The sequence below is a fragment of the Cyprinus carpio genome, chromosome A8 (assembly GCF_018340385.1).
Source record: "Cyprinus carpio isolate SPL01 chromosome A8, ASM1834038v1, whole genome shotgun sequence".
In the NCBI taxonomy this organism is placed as follows: Eukaryota; Metazoa; Chordata; class Actinopteri; order Cypriniformes; family Cyprinidae; genus Cyprinus; species Cyprinus carpio.
The window spans coordinates 7162921-7180426 of NC_056579.1; the positions used below are offsets into that span (position 1 = coordinate 7162921).

The following is a 17506-nucleotide window of genomic DNA, read 5'->3' on the forward strand; positions in this document are numbered from 1 at the left end:
TATATATATATATATATATATATATATATATATATATACTTATTTGTAATTAATTAATACATTTTACTGTGTGTTTTTTTTTGGTTATGTTATTTTCCCCCTTTTTATATCTGAAGTTTTGTGTAGATGCTCTTTAATGTTCCACTGATGTACAGTATTTATGTTTCTTCAATAAATATACTGAATGACTGATATGTGGCTTCTTCATAAAAACAATTCATTAAATGTCGTTCTGTTTCAGACTAGTTTCACAAGAAACTAATATGGTGAATGATATATATATATATATATATATAAAGACTATTTGTGATCATTTATCTTCTGGACTAGTCCACATCCAGTTTCCTTGTTTTGACGTTTTACATAACAAAATGCAGATCTAAAGTGTTTATGACATTTTGAAAAACCCATTCTCTTAAAATTTTGCATTGTCACAATCCTGTTTAAAACATTATTTTCTTGTAATTATAGCCGAGGTATGATACGTAACATTTTTTAAAATATCTGAGTTTCTATGCCCACCTTTATATTGCACCACAAACCAACAACTTTCAGTTGTTATACAGCATAAAAATACTTTGACCCTGTCTGTAATACTTAGCCTTACATGCTTTTAATAGCACAATCATTAAAATAAGAAAGTTTACATAAAACGACGTGCATAAACACTTAACTTTATTGTTACACCCATACACTTGAAAACAAAAAGCTACAGGTTCACGCTTCTTCAAGTATTAGTTGAAAATACCACAAACCACTATATTATAACTTTTTTTTATTATAATATAGTCGAATGGAGACAAATGTACAATGAAACAAAAATGAACAGCAATTATTATTGACAAAATGTTGTCTACTCCTCTCCAGAGGAGGGGAGAACAATTGTGCTGGGATCGTAGTAATTTTCAGTCATGAGGGGAAGACCCTGGGATTCCCTCTGTTTGATCAACCTTTCAGCTTCCCGACGAGCCCAATGCCTCATACTAGAGGAGAAAAACAAGACAGACAATGTACATTACAATAAAAAAACCTTTAAATTAAATAAAACAATGGAAAATGCACACTTGAAGACCAATGCATCTAATCAAACCATTAATTAGTCAATTAATGTAGGTCAAGATAGAAATAGCTTGAAATTACAATGATATATGAGCCTCCACACTGCATTATTTAATAGCTATATGCTTTTTCCAAGTTTTAAAGAAGGAGATTCATATCTTAAAATTAAGATAAACCTTTACACATTTTTTGGGGGGACTTCATCTTGTGCCTAGTTTCATGGTTCGTGGTTCACTCATGATATATAAAAACATATGCATTAAGGGTATTACACTCAGATTGGTCAATCACTGCACTCTGTGCAAAATTCACAATCAATTCGTTCATGCACTTACCCATGATCTGGTAAATAGTGGATGAAAGTCCCTCCAATAACAATGGCCACAGAAATGCCAAAGAAAAACGCCAACCTCATGTTCCATTCATCCACAAAAGAGTCGTGATGATGGAAGCCATGGAAATCTGGATTCTGAAAAGACAAAGATGAACATTTGCCATTTATAAACCTGCATGCAAAAACAAGTTAACAGAAATATTACAGCGCGATCATAGCACCAACATTATAACAACTTAAAATAATAGAACAGAATACAATAGAATAGAACAGAATAAATAGAAACTTAGCAGGCACAGCTTTTGCATTATGCAATTCAATGCATATAACAAGAAAAAAAAATACAATATTGGATTAGGATCATACAGTGCACAATGTAAACATGCACGTCAGACTTGATACAGTTTAGACTAAGATTTAAGAAGCCTTGCAGTATTCAGTCCCCGTTTGCTAATTATACCCCACTGTTAATTACTGTAGATGAATCATACACATGTTTTTATGGTCCTCTTACCTTCTCAAACTGGCTGACCTCTGCGTGTCCATGACTGTCCTGAGCAGCGGGAGACACGGGCTGCAGATCAGACGCCACCGCCGCGTTAGACGCGCTGGATTTCGGCGTCTGCGACACGCAGCGGCTCCCGAGCGCCGCGCTCAAACGAACCCGGGACAGGGTGGGCCAGATTCGGCTCAGGCGTGAAGCCATTTTCCCCGATTTCTCCGTAGCAGGAGCTGTTTCGAGACACCCACTGTTCCAGGTTATTTTTTTCCGGGTTAAAATGAGTTTTTTTCAGTGAACCTTACCGCCACCCAGTGTCCCGGATGTATATTAACGCAGAAACTGTCAGCTGTAGGAACCATCGCTAAACAGCAGGTGCCTCTGTTTCGATTTCTTGTTTACAATTCTAAACTTGACCTGTAGAATCAGTTTGAAAAACAAAAGTGCGTTGTTTGGCAGTGAACTATTGTTGCTATATTCCACATCTTATAATATAATTTCTGTGTATAATTATTTATACCATTACAACCCATGTGTGCAGTATTCAATTCAATCTTTTTTTTAAAATCTCATTTGACATTTGCCTTATATTATCTGTATAACAACACTGCACATATTCTTTTCATATTATTCTGTATAAGCTATTCTTAGGTAATTCTGTTTTGCTTTTTGTAGATTGATATTCTATGAGTACCAGAAGTTTCTATGTCAAATCTCCTGTGTATGTAAGCACTCCAATAGGTGCAGAACACTCTGGAATGTGTACTTGGGTAATAGCTAATACACTATGATTTTTTGAGCATTGGTTTGGTAAATTCATCTGAGGTACATTTGTGTGCCATTCAGTTGTCTTCATGGGTTTGTTATCTGACTGCAGAAGCAGGAAGTTCTCAAAACCACAGATGCTTCAGCTCTTAAACATGTTCCTCCCTCACCAGAAATCCAGTTCACATGCATGAACATTTGCTAATCTCTTTTTCCAACATTTTAAAATATGCACAAACTCATTCTGGTACTACAGATTAGACATTCAGATCTTTTTTTTTAAATCACCACAATAAAACATCTTGAAAAATGCTTAATATTTATTCAGTGTACATTTTAGTCTACATAAGGTTTTGAGTAACTTAGGAGTCAATCAGATATTTAACAACTACAGTACAATAAGTTTCAAACAATGTGATGAAGTGTACAAAAACATTACTGTTTAACAAGCTATTAACAAACAATGACAACATGAAAAATTATCATTTTTTAACGGCATGGGGTCTTTGCACCTTGTAAAAACGACTTTCCTGCATTCAGATCAGTCTTAACATTGAGAAAGAGAGAATTTCTTTTTCTTCTGAGGTCGTTAAGGTATTTCCATGTCTCCATTTGTAGACAAACGCTTGTCAGATGCACACCCTCCTCTGCTTTCCATGTTTTCTTTGCTTTCCTCATCCTGCTCATCTGATTTCTGCTTCAAACGTAGTCCTGGATCCTTCTGCGAAGGGATGCGAAAGCTGGAAAAAGATCCGCCTCCTGAGGACCGTTTTTCTAGAAAATGACAAACGCAAAAAGCGAGAAAACACAGGGAAGTTAGAGGGAGTTTTCTGATTGTAAAATCAACAAAGCAAATGTGAATTACCTTTAAGCAGCTGTCTTAAGGGAATCAGGTTATTTGCATTCTTTTCTCTGAACACTCAGAGAAAAAAGTACAAAAGCTGTCACTGGGGTGGTGCCTTTTCAAAATGTACACTTTTGTGCCTTTTAGTTACTAATATGTACACTTTAAGTACTAATATGTACTTTTAAGGTGCCAATATGAACTCTTTAAGTACAAAAAGTGTGCCTTTGGAAAGGGTACTGCCCCAGTGACAGCTTTTGTACCTTTCGTTCTGAGTGAAACCACAGTGAAAATGAGTGATGCAGACCTAGATTTCATGCCACTCGAGTCTCTGCATTAACCTCCTACTCAACATGTGCTGAAATGCCAAGTTAAACCAAAGATCTTGGTTCTATATATAACATTTTAGATGATTCGTCTCATTATCAGACATATTCAAACCATGAAGCATAAAAGCTGATGAGGTTATAGTCATGTTAAAGGTAAACAGTGTAAATTGGATTGTGTTGATATGCATACCTCCTGGTCCAATAGGATGCATTAATCTGTTCATCTGAACGTTCCAGTGTTTAACATTGGTGCTGGCCTGACGCAGCTTCCTCTGAGCAGCCTGTCAGAATACAACAATACAGATTTAATCAGTTCTCAATCAATCAATCAATCATAGTAAACTAGTTAAGTTGATGATTTGATTGTTGTTTAATAATTTTTTCAAATCTCTTATGCTTACTAAAATAAGGTAAAAAACTAAATATTGTGAAATATCATTACAATTTACTCCTTAAAAATTATTCCTTATGTCAAAGCTGAATTTTAATATTCTAATATTTAATGCACAAGAAACATTTCTTATTATTAGTGTCAAAAACAATCGTGCTGCTTTATATTTTGTGGAAATAGTGATTCTGTTCAGGATTTTTTGATGAATATAAAGTATTTATTTGTTAATAGATTACAAAAACAAATGTCTTTACTGTCACATTTGATCAATTTAATGCATCCTTGCTGAATAGAAGTATTCATTCTTAAAAAAAAAAAAGAAAAAAAATGGTCGTGTAGGTCTTGTATTATAAATGACAACAAAATCCTGACCAAAACCATACAAACTAATATATTAATCTGAGCTAATCCCTCTGGCCTTTTTTAGATCAAAACACCATAGAAAAACTCACCACCACATCCTGGTCCACTCGGTGCCGATTGGCCCTGACCTCCTCCAGCTGTCTCTGTGCCTCATCCAGAGCTCGAGACTTGCTTTCCATTTCCTGTTTGAGCTCTTGTTTCTCCCGCTGGGCACGCTGGATATATTCCTCCTGCTCCTCACGGAGAGACATGAGGGCCTTCATCTTCTCCTCTTCCTCAGCCAGTAGCCTATAACAATGAGGCAGTGAGCGATCAAGCACAACACAGGTTAAAATAGCACTGTGCGTTCAAATAATGCATGCTTTATTAGCATAATAATTTGAGTAAAATGTTTATTTTGAAAATTAACATGAATTTCCATGGTCTATATAATCCAACAATATTTAAGAATGATCCAGAGAGCACAGAAGAACATCTGACATGCCACAAATTTGCTTTTTCATTTCATTAGTGACCTAGAAATCGCAAATATTTTATCATTAATTTTACATTTGTCACATCATTTATTTGTTTAAAATCTGAACTCTTTATGTTCAGTGTGATCTCAGACTCAATATGCACTCAACTGTATATTAATATTTAAACAGTTTTACTGTATACAATGGCATTTTGCATGCATGTATTGTATAGTGAATAGATTTGCAACAGAATAAGAGTTGTATTGTATTTACTGAAATAGAAACAGAATTTATTTTTTATATACTCATTATTCGTTATTATGTATATATTCATTTCTCTGGACAAACATATTTATGTTAAAAGAGCCTCTTCTGTCTGTTACTTCCTCTGGTAACTTCCTCTTGATTAATACCTGCATAACCCCATGCAATTTTACAGGGGAGAGCTTTTAAAACATAATATTTCCTCTATGAATAGTACTAATGAGTATTAGTACCTTGTTTTGTGAGACACAACCCAGCACATTTAATAAAAAAGCAAAGAGGGAACCGAGCAGTCTGTAGATGTGTTTGTGTGCTGCTGCTCACCGAGCCTGTGCATAGCGGAAGGCCTCTTCATCCTGCCTGGCTTTGATTTCCTGTTGTAACGCCTCCTCTAGCCGCTGCTGCATGGCCTCCAGTTCTTTAATTCTTGTTCTCTGTCTCTCAGCCTCGGCCTCTTTCAGTGCCATCTCAGCCTGCATGCTCGCCCGCGCCTGCACACAACCAAACAGTGGTCAGATGTACCTCTCACTGACTTACCCAACTATTAAAAATGAGTACAGAATAATTTAAAACTCCAGTTTAGTTTCTGAACTTGAACTGAATTCAAATTGAGGTAGCAAACAGGATGCAAAAATGCATTTTGTAAATGAAATGTAAAAAAGCAGAAATAAGATTTTGAAAAGTTTGTCAAAACAAATGACATGACAAAGCCTTGGTTGAAAGTTTTAAAAAGTTAACATTTTTAAAAAGAGATAGATAGATGCACCGCACCGTAAACTCTACTCGCCATCGCTTTACTCAGAGAGCTGTTTCTCACATATGCAAAGAGAGAGAGTGAGAGTCTTACATACCACGCTGAATTGACAAACTAAATGTAAACGATATTCTTTGTTGTATTTTCCTGTCAAAATAACGGAGTTCATTTAGAATTAATTCAGCTTTTAAAAACAGGCAGAAGATATGACTGTTTCTCCAGTAAGGAACTGATGCGCAAACGGCAATCTCATTGGCTGCTGCTCATCTATTACTATACCTGTTTTGATTTCAGCAAATCAGTGCGAGGGAATGATGAAAACGTAATTAATATTCATGAACCCAGCAGCTCATTAATCCTTAGTGTGTTGTATATTGTTAGTATAGTAGTAGAATTAGAAGTAGTAATATTTTTTTAATAATAATTAATTACCATTATCTATTACTGTTATCTATTTTTTAAAGAAACCCTGAATGCAACAATATCTTAAGGATCACCTTCAGTCCTACGTTCAGTTAAAAGAACAAATATGCATTCATAAATGGTTACCAAGTTTTAGTTCTAATTACTATAGTTCCATCATTAAATAGTGCTTAATTACCATAATATCATAATGCTTGATTGTCTGGTTAAGAAGCTGTGCCATTTTACAAAGATCAGCTGATTTGGTAGAAATATCTATCTATCTATCTATCTATCTATCTATCTATATATCTATATATATATCTATATATATATCATCTATCTATCTAATATATATATATATATATATATATATAATATATAAATTAGTTTGATGATCTGAAACATTAAAGTGTAACAAACATGCAAAAAAAAAAACAAGAAATCAGGAAGGGGGACAACACTTTTTCACACCACTGTATATATACAGTGGTGTGAAAAAGTGTTGGCCCCCTTCCTGATTTCTTGATTTTTTGCATGTTTGTTACACTTTAATGTTTCAGATCATAAAACTAATTTAAATATTAGTAAAAGATAATACAAGTAAACACAACATGCAGTTTTTAAATGAAAGTTTTTATTATTAAGGGAAAACAAAATCCAAAACTACATGGCCCTGTGTGAAGAAGTGTTTGCCCCCTGTTAAAACTGTGGTTTTTCACACCTGAGTTCAATTTCTCTAGCCACACCCAGGCCTGATTACTGCCACACCTGTTCACAATCAAGAAATCTCTTAAATAGGACCTGTCTGACAAAGTGAAGTTGACCAAACGATTCTCAAAAGCTAGACATTATGCCGAGATCCAAAGAAATTCATAGACAAATGAGAAAGAAAGTAATTGAGATCTATCAGTCTGGAAAAGGTTATAAAGCCATTTCTTAAGCTTTGGGTCTCCAGCAAACCACAGTGAGAGCCATTATTCACAAATAGCAAAAACATGGAACAGTGGAGAACCTTCCCAGGAGTGGCCGGCCGACCAAAATAAACCAAAGAGCACAGCGACGACTCATCCAAGAGGTCACAAAAGACCCCACAATAACATCCAAAGAACTGCAGGCCTCACTTGCCTCAGTTACAGTCAGTACTTGCCTCAGTTACAGTCAGTGTTCATGATTCCACCATAAGAAAGAGGCTGGGCAAAAATGGTCTGCATGGCAGAGTTCCAAGACGAAAACCACTGCTGAGCAAAAAGAACAAAGGCTCGTTTTGCCAGAAAACATCTTGATGATCCCCAAGACTTTTGGGAAAATACTCTGTGGACTGACGAGACAAAAGTTGAACTTTTTGGAAGGTATGTGTCCCATTACGTCCGGCGTAAAAGTAACACCGCATTTCAGAAAAAGAACATCATACCAACAGTAAAATATGGTGCTGGTAGTGTGATGGTGTGGGGCTGTTTTGCTGCTTCAGGACCTGGAAGACTTGCTGTGATAAATTGAACCATGAATTCTGCTGTTTACCAAAAAATCCTGAAGGAGAATGTCCGGCTATCTGTTCGTGACCTCAAGCAGAAGCAAACTTGGGTTCTGCAGCAGGACAATGATCCAAAACACACCAGCAAGTCCATCTCTGAATTGCTCAAGAAAAACAAAATGAAGACTTTGGAGTGGCCTACTCAAAGTCCTGACCTGAATCCTATTGAGATGCTGTGGCATGACCTTTAAAAGGCGGTTCATGCTCGAAAACCCTCCAACGTGGCTGAATTACAACAATACTGCATAGATGAGTGGACCAAAATTCCTCCACAGTGCTGTAACAGACTCATTTCAAGTTATCGCAAACGCTTGATTGCAGTTATTTGGTTTGGGGGCAAACACTTTTTCACACAGGAACATGTAGTTTTGGATTTTGTTTTCCCTGAATAATAAAAACCTTTATTTAAAAACTGCATGCCGTGTTTACTTGTGTTATCTTTTACTAATATTTAAATTTGTTTGATGATCTGAAACATTAAAGTGTGACAAACATGCAAAAAAAAAAGAAATCAGGAAGGGGGCCAACAATTTTTCACACCACTATGTATGTATGTATGTATGTATATATATATATATATATACATACATATATATATATACATACATATACATATATATGTGTGTGTGTATGAACGTGACGTGCAGCTGGAGCAGTGGGCTGCCATTTTTTGTTGCGGCGCCCGGGGAGCAGTTGGGGGTTCGGTGCCTTGCTCAAGGGCACCTCAGGCGTGGTACTGAAGGTGGGAGAGAGCGCTGTACATTCACTCCCCCCACCTACAATTCCTGCCGGCACGACACTCGAAACCGCAACTCTTGGGTTATGAGTCCGACTCTCTAACTATTAGGCCACGACTTCCCAATTACCATGTGTGTGTGTGTGTGTGCACGTGTATGTATGTGTGTGTGCGTGCGTGTGTAAAATAGTATATCAGTCTGGGGAGTAAATTAAAAAATGTACAAGCCAATGGCAATTATATTGAGGGTTGTAGACAGATAGATAACCTCTTCCGCCTCTTTGAGCTGGATCTCCAGGGCCTGCTGGAGCTGTTCGTGCTGCTGTCGTCTGCGTTGTTCGTCCTGCTCCAGCAGTGTCTGCGCCTGCCTCTGCGCCTCCTTCAGAAGCTCCAGTTCTGCCATCTTCCGCTCCCGCTCCTCCTGCAGTGCCCTTAAGCGCTGAAGCTCCTGCTCCTTCGCTTCCCTCCTCTTCTCTCTCTGTTCCCGCTGCTCACGCCGTTTCAGCTTTAGGTCCTTATGAAGAGAAGTTTTACCCTCCACATGCAGCCGGATGGCTGTTTGGATAGCTGGTGGAAAAAAAAGGAATACTTTAAATGCTAAATTGTGCACTTTTGGAAAATAAAACTGATCGGTGTCAAAGTGTTCTAAGATGTTTTAGCATTTTGCTGTGCAGCTGCTTTAGTTTGGTGGGTGGTTTCTAGGTGATTGCTTACTGGCCCAAGTCAAAAAAAAAAAAAAAAAAAAAAAAAACAGGTCTCTCTGATAATTTAGTCTTTAATTGTTGGGATTTTTTCAACTGATTTATCATGCACCAGGTGTAAGTCACCTAGGTAAGTTCAAAAGTTCCCCTGTGCAGTTTCATTCTAGAAAGTCTCACGAAACACCCAGTGGGTAAAAAGTCAACCTTTGAAATGTCACAGGTTTCCACTAACAAAGCCGCTTCCAAACCACAGTGACAGTGACGCATTATTTTAAAAAAAAAATACATTTAAAGGTTACATAACAACAATGGCCAACTGTAAAATGTAAAGAAAAGTGGCCTGATGAACAAGGTGTCTCTTGAAGAAAGAGAAACTAGACATGGAAATAAACATCTTCAAACTCTTTACAATTTACACAGCCACATCTGAGGTGAAAAACAGAATACCTGAGGAATTATCAAAAAGCCAAATCATATTGCATGCAGACCTGTAGTCCACTCCTGCCTCTGTTTGGTGTCAGACGCACTGAGTTCGTAGGTCTTGGTGAGCGTCTTCAGACAGAACATACACCTCTTTCCATCTCTGTCAGGAAGTACTTATGTATACAGCAGATAAACCTTTCACACATGGCTCTGTTCATCACAGAAGTAGATGTTTGTACTATGTGTTAATGGACAGCGTAGGGAAATATAACCTACTGACCACGTCAATAACCAAATAATAATGCTGACAAGTCTCATATGCATTCATGAGGTGGCATTGGTACTAAGCTTCTATAGAATTATACCAGCTTTACGTCTAATAACAACACATGTAAACCACAGACACTTGTACCATACCTCTACACAGCAGTTTCCATCTAGCTGAATGTTGCCTTTGCGGTCTTTGCGGTCCTCACTAGTGAAGTAAATTAAGGTGCTGGGTCTCAGGGTGAACCATCGCTCAGTCCAGTTTCTCCTCAACTGACCTTTCTTCCACAGATATCCCTGGTGTCAAGAAGCAAGGATTTATATTATCATTTTTTAATATAACCGCACAAGGAGTATTTACTGAAAGTTGCTGGTATCTCAATATATACACATAACTTTAAAACAATATCATGTTTATAGAGGTCTTTCTCAAGAAATGGTGCCATTTATGTCTCACTGGCATAATAGTGATATTTTAAAAGGATACTGAACTTAATCACATTATGTTATAGATTTACTTTTGTTAAGTGTGTAATGCCAAAGCACTTTTAAAATGCAACCTTTATTTTTTTATATATTATTATTTTTATTTTAAATGTTGTTTTTCATTGAAATTGTCCAAATTTACTGTTTATCATAATAATAATCATCATAACAGTGTTACAAAACAAGCAATTTAAAATAAATGCTGTTATTTTGAAAATTTCGACAATAATAATAAAAAGAAACATTTCTTAAGCAGCAAATCAGCATGATTTCTGAAGGATCACGTGATACGGAAGACACAAAAAATTCACCTCTGTCATTACAAATATATTAAAATATATATATATTTTTTAAAAACTTATTTTAAATTGTAATAATATTTCACAATATTATTTTTAAATGTATATTTGGTGAGAAAAAAAAAAGATTTTCAAAAACATAAAATAACTCTTCTTACTGACCCCAAATTTTTGAAAAGTAGTATATATATAATACAGCACTTGGTTGGTAATGATACATAATTTTTGGTATTTTGTAAAGCTGTAACTACACATTTAGGCTTGGGGTAATAGTTTAAGAATCAATCATATACAAAATCTTATGATTTAAAGGACAAGTGTCCCAGTTTCCTGAGAATGACACTACACAATAACAATAAATACTAATATAAATATACAGCCAATACCTCTTTCAACACATCACCCACTATCTCCCGGTACACCTCCTCTATTGCCATACTGATGGTTTCTTTGGCAATGCCCCTTGTTAGTTTCCCAGAATTCATCATCTCCAGAAATGCCCACACAGTGAAGCCATTCTGCTGAACAGAATCTTGGGAAATGAAGTCTTCCAGTTCAACACAGTTCATTTCAACACTCATGGCCATGCATAACTTCTTCAGTAAATATTCAACCTGTGGGGAAAAAAAAGCAATAATATTCTCATGTGAGATTGTGTGAAGACAAGAGCAGCCATTTGATGCTGCTGCTATGCATTTACCAACCAACTTCAAAATATCACGTTCAAGCAGCGTGTGTTTATTTTAATACTGCAAATAATATAATTGTTTTATAGCTATAAAGATTTTATAGCACCAAGACTTATGTTTCTAACCCATTCTTTCTTTCTTCTCTTCTGTGAAACTGTCTCAAGTTACATTTTACCAACAGTTGCAAAACGGGGCACAGGAAATCAACCAAGCTGCAAGACAAGAAACAGCACAAGGGCATTGGGAAAACACACACATTCAGCAAAGACACATAAAAGAGAGAAAACCCTAGACAACATTATTTTAACCATGTAAAAACAGTAACCAAAAATTATATCTAAAAGTTATAAATCTGTAAACGGTTTGTAAAGGCTTGACTGTACTATTTTTTTCAGTCAAATCAGCTCTGACATCTTCCCAGTGACAGCTACATCACCCTTTTTTTCTTGCCAAAACTATTTAAAGATAGCAAACAACTGCTAGTATGAAGCATGTATGCAAGTATATGCACCGATGCTAGCGTTGTGCTATTCACAATTAAAAGCAGACAGGGTACTGACGAAAAAGTCATAGGCCACTAGCAGATTTGGCCCTATGATTATGTCAGAAACTGAAAAACCTGCAGGGTTTTTGATGATAAACAGTTTCGGTTGAAGAGGAAAAACAGAAAAAAGCAAAGAGCATGTAGCCAATGGTGGGCCTGTGGTTAGCAACAGGTTTACGGTGTCTGACGTGATTTACACTCAAGTTCTCAGCAAGGAAAGGGTCAGGAGGCAGATACAGGAACAAAAAATATTCTAATTTTAATATGAGTAATATAAAGACCCTTAAAGTATTTTTAAGTAGATGTATGAAGCTAGTTCCCCTCAGAAAAACCACATGTGAAGTTGATCACATTATTAACAAGAACCAATAGCATCTGCCAGATGACAGCCAGAAAGTGTTCAAATATTTTTGTCTTTACCTTTAACAATATATCTATTGTTTATCATTTGAAACCTAGCTAATCTTTAGGACAAATGGGACTTAGTTTGAAATTTGATTTAATTAAGTTTGAGCGACGAATGGAGCTCAAGCGTAGTTCAGGCAGAACACGGCGTGACTGAAGAATGGGGTTAAGATGTAGTTTGATTGTAACTCCTCTCCTCCCACTACAACTAATAAGATATATAAGACCATCCATACTCAAGCTTGCCATAGACTATCGCACAGACACGCACTTACCCTCCTCCATCCCCAACTCCTCCTACACAGATACATGACCACCTGACTAACTGACTAACTAACTAACTAACTGCTCGCCCATGGAGACATATCATCTATCCAGCTCATGCTGCTCAGATTGTTCAATATTTTCACAGTACGGAGTTAATCTACTGGTATATAATTGTGCATATAAAAATATCTGGAAATCGATTAGGCTTCGGGGGGTTCAAACCTCAGTGAGGTTTTGCCGGCGGATAGCTCAGAATCGGAACTCTTCAGAGCGAAGGCCGCCGCCAAACATAAGTTCAAGACATCTACAATATGCTGTCATTAACAAGTGGTCCTGACTGAAATAAAATGCATTTATATAAGTGTGGCTTAAGTGTCAAATAATATTTGGAGCCACTATTTAAAACCTTCCAGATAAGGAAAGTTCTAGTACTCTGTAAAACTGTGTATTAATGGGATTAAAGGCCCGTTCACACCAAGGACGATAACTATAACGATAACGATAAAGATATAGTTCTAAAAATCGTTCTCAATATTAGTTCACACCAGAGTTCACACCAGAACTATAACGATAAAGGCACAGAGAAACGATATCGTTGGAATCACTTCCAGAATTATTTTTTTTTCAGCTGATGAACGATAAAAACACTGACAGCCAATCAGAATCAATCCTGCTGTGACGAGCTCGAGAATTTAAAGCGGCAGACGCGCGTGTGCTTAGAATAAACAAACAGATGATATCATTCACTGGGTGGACGCTAATATTGTTATCTTTATAGTTATCGTTCTTAGTGTGAACGGGCCTTAAGGCTATTAAAAAAGCATTTAAATAACAAATAATGCATGAATCTCACCTCATCGGGGATCATGACCAGAGGATATCTGTCCTCTGAGAGAAATATGAACAGGCACCAGAGCCGGAAGGCGTCTTTTCCAGGTAAAACGCTCTTTCCCTCTGGTCGATAGTTCTTCTTGGCTGTAAGAGTCCAGCAGAGCTCATCCACATTTTCTTTGACAAACGTGCCTTCCTCCACCACAGAGAGGAGACAAACACTCGGTCAGAAACTGACTACAAGAAATACAAGAATGTTATTAATGATAAATGTTAATGTTGATAAGTACAACTTTCTTCCTTATCAAAACACTTTTACGGAAAGAAATGAATAGTACTTGTGAAAAATAGGTTTAAAGTGATATACACTCAGTTATGTCAGAATATACTGATATACTGACCAGCAGATATACATGCACAAAAAACACATTGTCTTACACAGGATGATATATATAAAGCCTTTGTCTCAAAACTAAACACATAATGAGGTGTAAGAAAATGTAGAAAGGCTGTGTACCTTGTCCAGGATGTATTTGTTGAGGTAGGGCATGTACCCCTGGCTGGACACTGGACCGTCATCATCATCTCTGAAGTGTTCCTCCAGAGCCGCTGGGTCGTGTGGGATACACAGAACTGTGTAAAGATTATGAGACAAGACCTGCAGAGCAATAGCACAGATCTTAAACATCATATGCGAATACTCATATATACACACATTGTTACATGGGAATTTATTGAAACTTTCATCAAATGAATTTATTCGTTCCGTTAGTATTCCATTAAGGAAATGTTCACCACAAAATGAAAATTTGCTCACCCTCAGGCCACCCGAGATATAAATGAGTTTCTTTCTTCATCTGAGGAGATTTGGAGAAAATTAGCATTACATCACTTGCTCAGCAATGGATCCTCTGCAGTGAATGGGTGCCGTCAGAATGAGAGTCCAATCAGCTGATAAAAACATCACAATAATCCACAAGTAATTCACACAACTCCAGTCCATCAATTAATGTCTTGTGAAGTGAAAAGCTGTATGTTTTTTAGAAACAAACTTATCATTGAGATGTTTTTACTTTAAACTTCCGATTCTGGCCAAAATACGAGTCCATAATCAATAATAATGCTTCCTCCAGTGAAAAGTCCATCTCCTGTTGTGTACTCTGACATCAAAATCCACTGACATATTTCTTTAGAACTGTTTTGTTCTGTCTTTGCTTGTGAACAGAGCTTGGTCTGTGAATATTTAACACTTCACTAGAGTAAACAATATTATGGATAAAGGACTATTTTAGCTGTATTATGGTTTTGTGTATTGTTTTGTTGTTAAGATTTATATGGATTATGGACTTGCAATTTAGCACACAGTTTTTTTTTTACTACAAAAGGCACTAATTAATGGACTGGAATCATGTGGATTAAATGTTTTATCAGCTGTTTGGACTCTCATTCTGACGGCACCCATATACTGCAGAGGATTCATTGGTGAGCAAGTGAAGTAATGCTAAATTTCTCAGAATCTGTTATGATGAAAAACAAACTCACCTTGGATGGCCTAAGGGTGAGTGAATTTTCAGCAAATTTTCATTTTAGGGTGAACTATTCCTTCAAGTTTTTCAGCATTTTGCTGTTCAGAATAGGTTTGAAATGAGATTTTCAAAAGCATAAATATTTCATGCATCATTACAACCTTGAAATGAGGCAGACCACAGGTCTGCTCTATTTATACACATTCGTTTCAGCATGTGATTTAACCCACAATAATGGTCTCAAAAGTAATATTTACTTAAATATATTTAAAAGCATTAATAAGAACAACTAGAGCCAATAACACCGGAGAAGATTTTGAAACAAATAATTTGCAGATAGACTCACACAACAGTAACAGCAGGGCTACATTGCATTACTTCTCTAACTTTGCTCAGGAACTTCTCTAAATGTTTCTTTGAAAACGACAGAGCTGACAGTGTGGACTAGAAATGAGTAGATTGAACCATGATGTTACAAAGAGTGTGATCTCACTACACACTTCCGGTGACCACCGTTCTCAAAGTTAAAGATTCAAAGTTGAACAGTTTGAGCCCATTTACAGCTTCAGATCCAAAAAGGCCCCAGAGACAGAGATGCCCCATTACAGCTGGTCAGCTTGAGATATGCTCTGAACTAAACCTTATCATGGGACTGAACTTAAGCAACAATCTGTACATATTCATACAAATGAGCCTGAACAAACAGAGCACAGTCTATTGTAATTTAATGTGCTTTATGAATAAACAATTTTGCAAAACTACCAAACAAACAAACAAAAACAAACATGAGACTGCAACTCAGTGTATAAGTTCAGAAATAACTTAACCTTTGTATATGCAGGAAAAAAAAAAAAATAAAGAAAATGAGAATTCCTATTAAAATACTGTGAGTCTATGAGTGAACGGGTATCTTCAGTCTTATAAATGGGCAATGGTAAAAACCCCTGACCCAGATATTCAGTAAGTTCACTATAGACCATGTGGCATAATTTGCTCACACAGGAAACATATCGCAAGCAGTTAAAGCAAGTGCATTGCATCTTTTAAGCATAACATAATAAAAAAAGAAAAAAAAAAAAAAAAAAAAAACTCATGAAATGAGTTGAGCACTGATCCTTCTTTCTGTACTTCAGATAGAGAAATATGTTTAGAGCATTTTAAGACCTTGAGATCTAAGAGCCGTACGGGACCCCATTTTTCAGCCTCCAACATCCGAAAGTTTTATCATAGTGCATAAATGGATTTGCAGCTCACCTTGAGTTGAGACTTGGATACCTTTCCACTCTTCTCCACATCTAGAGCGGTGAAAGCATACCAAATGCACTTGAGAAGTTCTGAGCGCAAGTCCATGACTGCATCAGTTTTACTCTGTTTTTCCTTTTTTCACTGCCTTCTCTTTCTCTCGCTCAGTCGTTCAAGGCCACCCACACCCACAGCAAACGTGTGCATCTTCCATCAGGCAAATAACACCCCCTGCTGGGCCAACTTAATCAAAAAGGAATAAAGTTCATCAAATATTTTGATTTGAACTCAAAATAGAAATAAAAGGCATCAAAGCAAAGAACGGGTATATAAGAGATCGATTAAGTGTTTTCTCATTCTCTTGCTTGGACCAAGTCATGTTAAACTTACTTGAGATTTTGGAACAAACAAAAGCCAAATCAGCCCTTGACTTTTATTTATATATATATATATAATTAACATAAGTCCCAAAAGCCATTTTGAAACTTCTTAGCTCTCAGTCTGATCATCTGTGTAAGCAAGGAAGCAAGTAAGGAAGGAAGCAAATATATAAAAATAAATTAATTAATATAATAAATATAATATATAATATAATAACTTTCTGGGTGAATATCATGAAACCAGTCAAGATATTTCTGCCCAAAATCAACAGAAAAAAAAAATCTGACATTATAAACCATAGATAAATGAATGCTAATTGAGGACCATTAAAATACAGTATATTGCATTTTGACATTTTCATTACAGTTTTCATTACAAAAAAAAAAAAAAAACACGTTATTTGTTGTACTGGATTTCATTTATGGTTTCAATTTAAAAAAAGTGTTTTTAAAGTAAATGTAAAAAGACTGTTTAATGTGCTTAAATGTCATTAAAAAAATAGATGTCTCAGTGGGGTGAAATATGACCCAGATACTTTGTTCAACTTTCTTTGAATGATATTTCACAGAAAATCTTCTGCATGTCCAAACATGTATTAAAAAAGCTGTTTTTCCCACCATAGATAGATTCATATTAAATAGTGACATCAAATAAATCATAGAATTGGATAAGTTGCTTTTCCAAATATACAATCTTCTGAAGAAAAGGTGAGA

General features: G+C 36.2%; 2 protein-coding genes across 2 annotated transcripts; both read right to left on the reverse strand.

Annotated features, from left to right (window-relative positions):
• Positions 1-658: 658 nt before the first annotated feature.
• Positions 659-2179, reverse strand: LOC109059279 (NADH dehydrogenase [ubiquinone] 1 beta subcomplex subunit 11, mitochondrial-like). The gene is made up of 3 exons (XM_019076466.2): positions 1908-2179; positions 1395-1528; positions 659-983 (listed from the first exon to the last, which is right to left on the reverse strand). The coding sequence occupies exons 1-3, from the start codon at positions 2097-2099 to the stop codon at positions 854-856; spliced, it is 456 nt and encodes a 151-aa protein (XP_018932011.2). The 5' UTR covers positions 2100-2179; the 3' UTR covers positions 659-853.
• A 780-nt stretch (positions 2180-2959) lies between these two features.
• def6a (DEF6 guanine nucleotide exchange factor a) lies at positions 2960-16816 on the reverse strand. The gene is made up of 11 exons (XM_042761872.1): positions 16425-16816; positions 14162-14302; positions 13667-13846; positions 11295-11522; positions 10274-10420; positions 9922-10030; positions 9001-9299; positions 5631-5797; positions 4674-4872; positions 4021-4111; positions 2960-3431 (listed from the first exon to the last, which is right to left on the reverse strand). The coding sequence occupies exons 1-11, from the start codon at positions 16518-16520 to the stop codon at positions 3247-3249; spliced, it is 1842 nt and encodes a 613-aa protein (XP_042617806.1). The 5' UTR covers positions 16521-16816; the 3' UTR covers positions 2960-3246.
• Between the last annotated feature and the right edge of the window lie 690 nt (positions 16817-17506).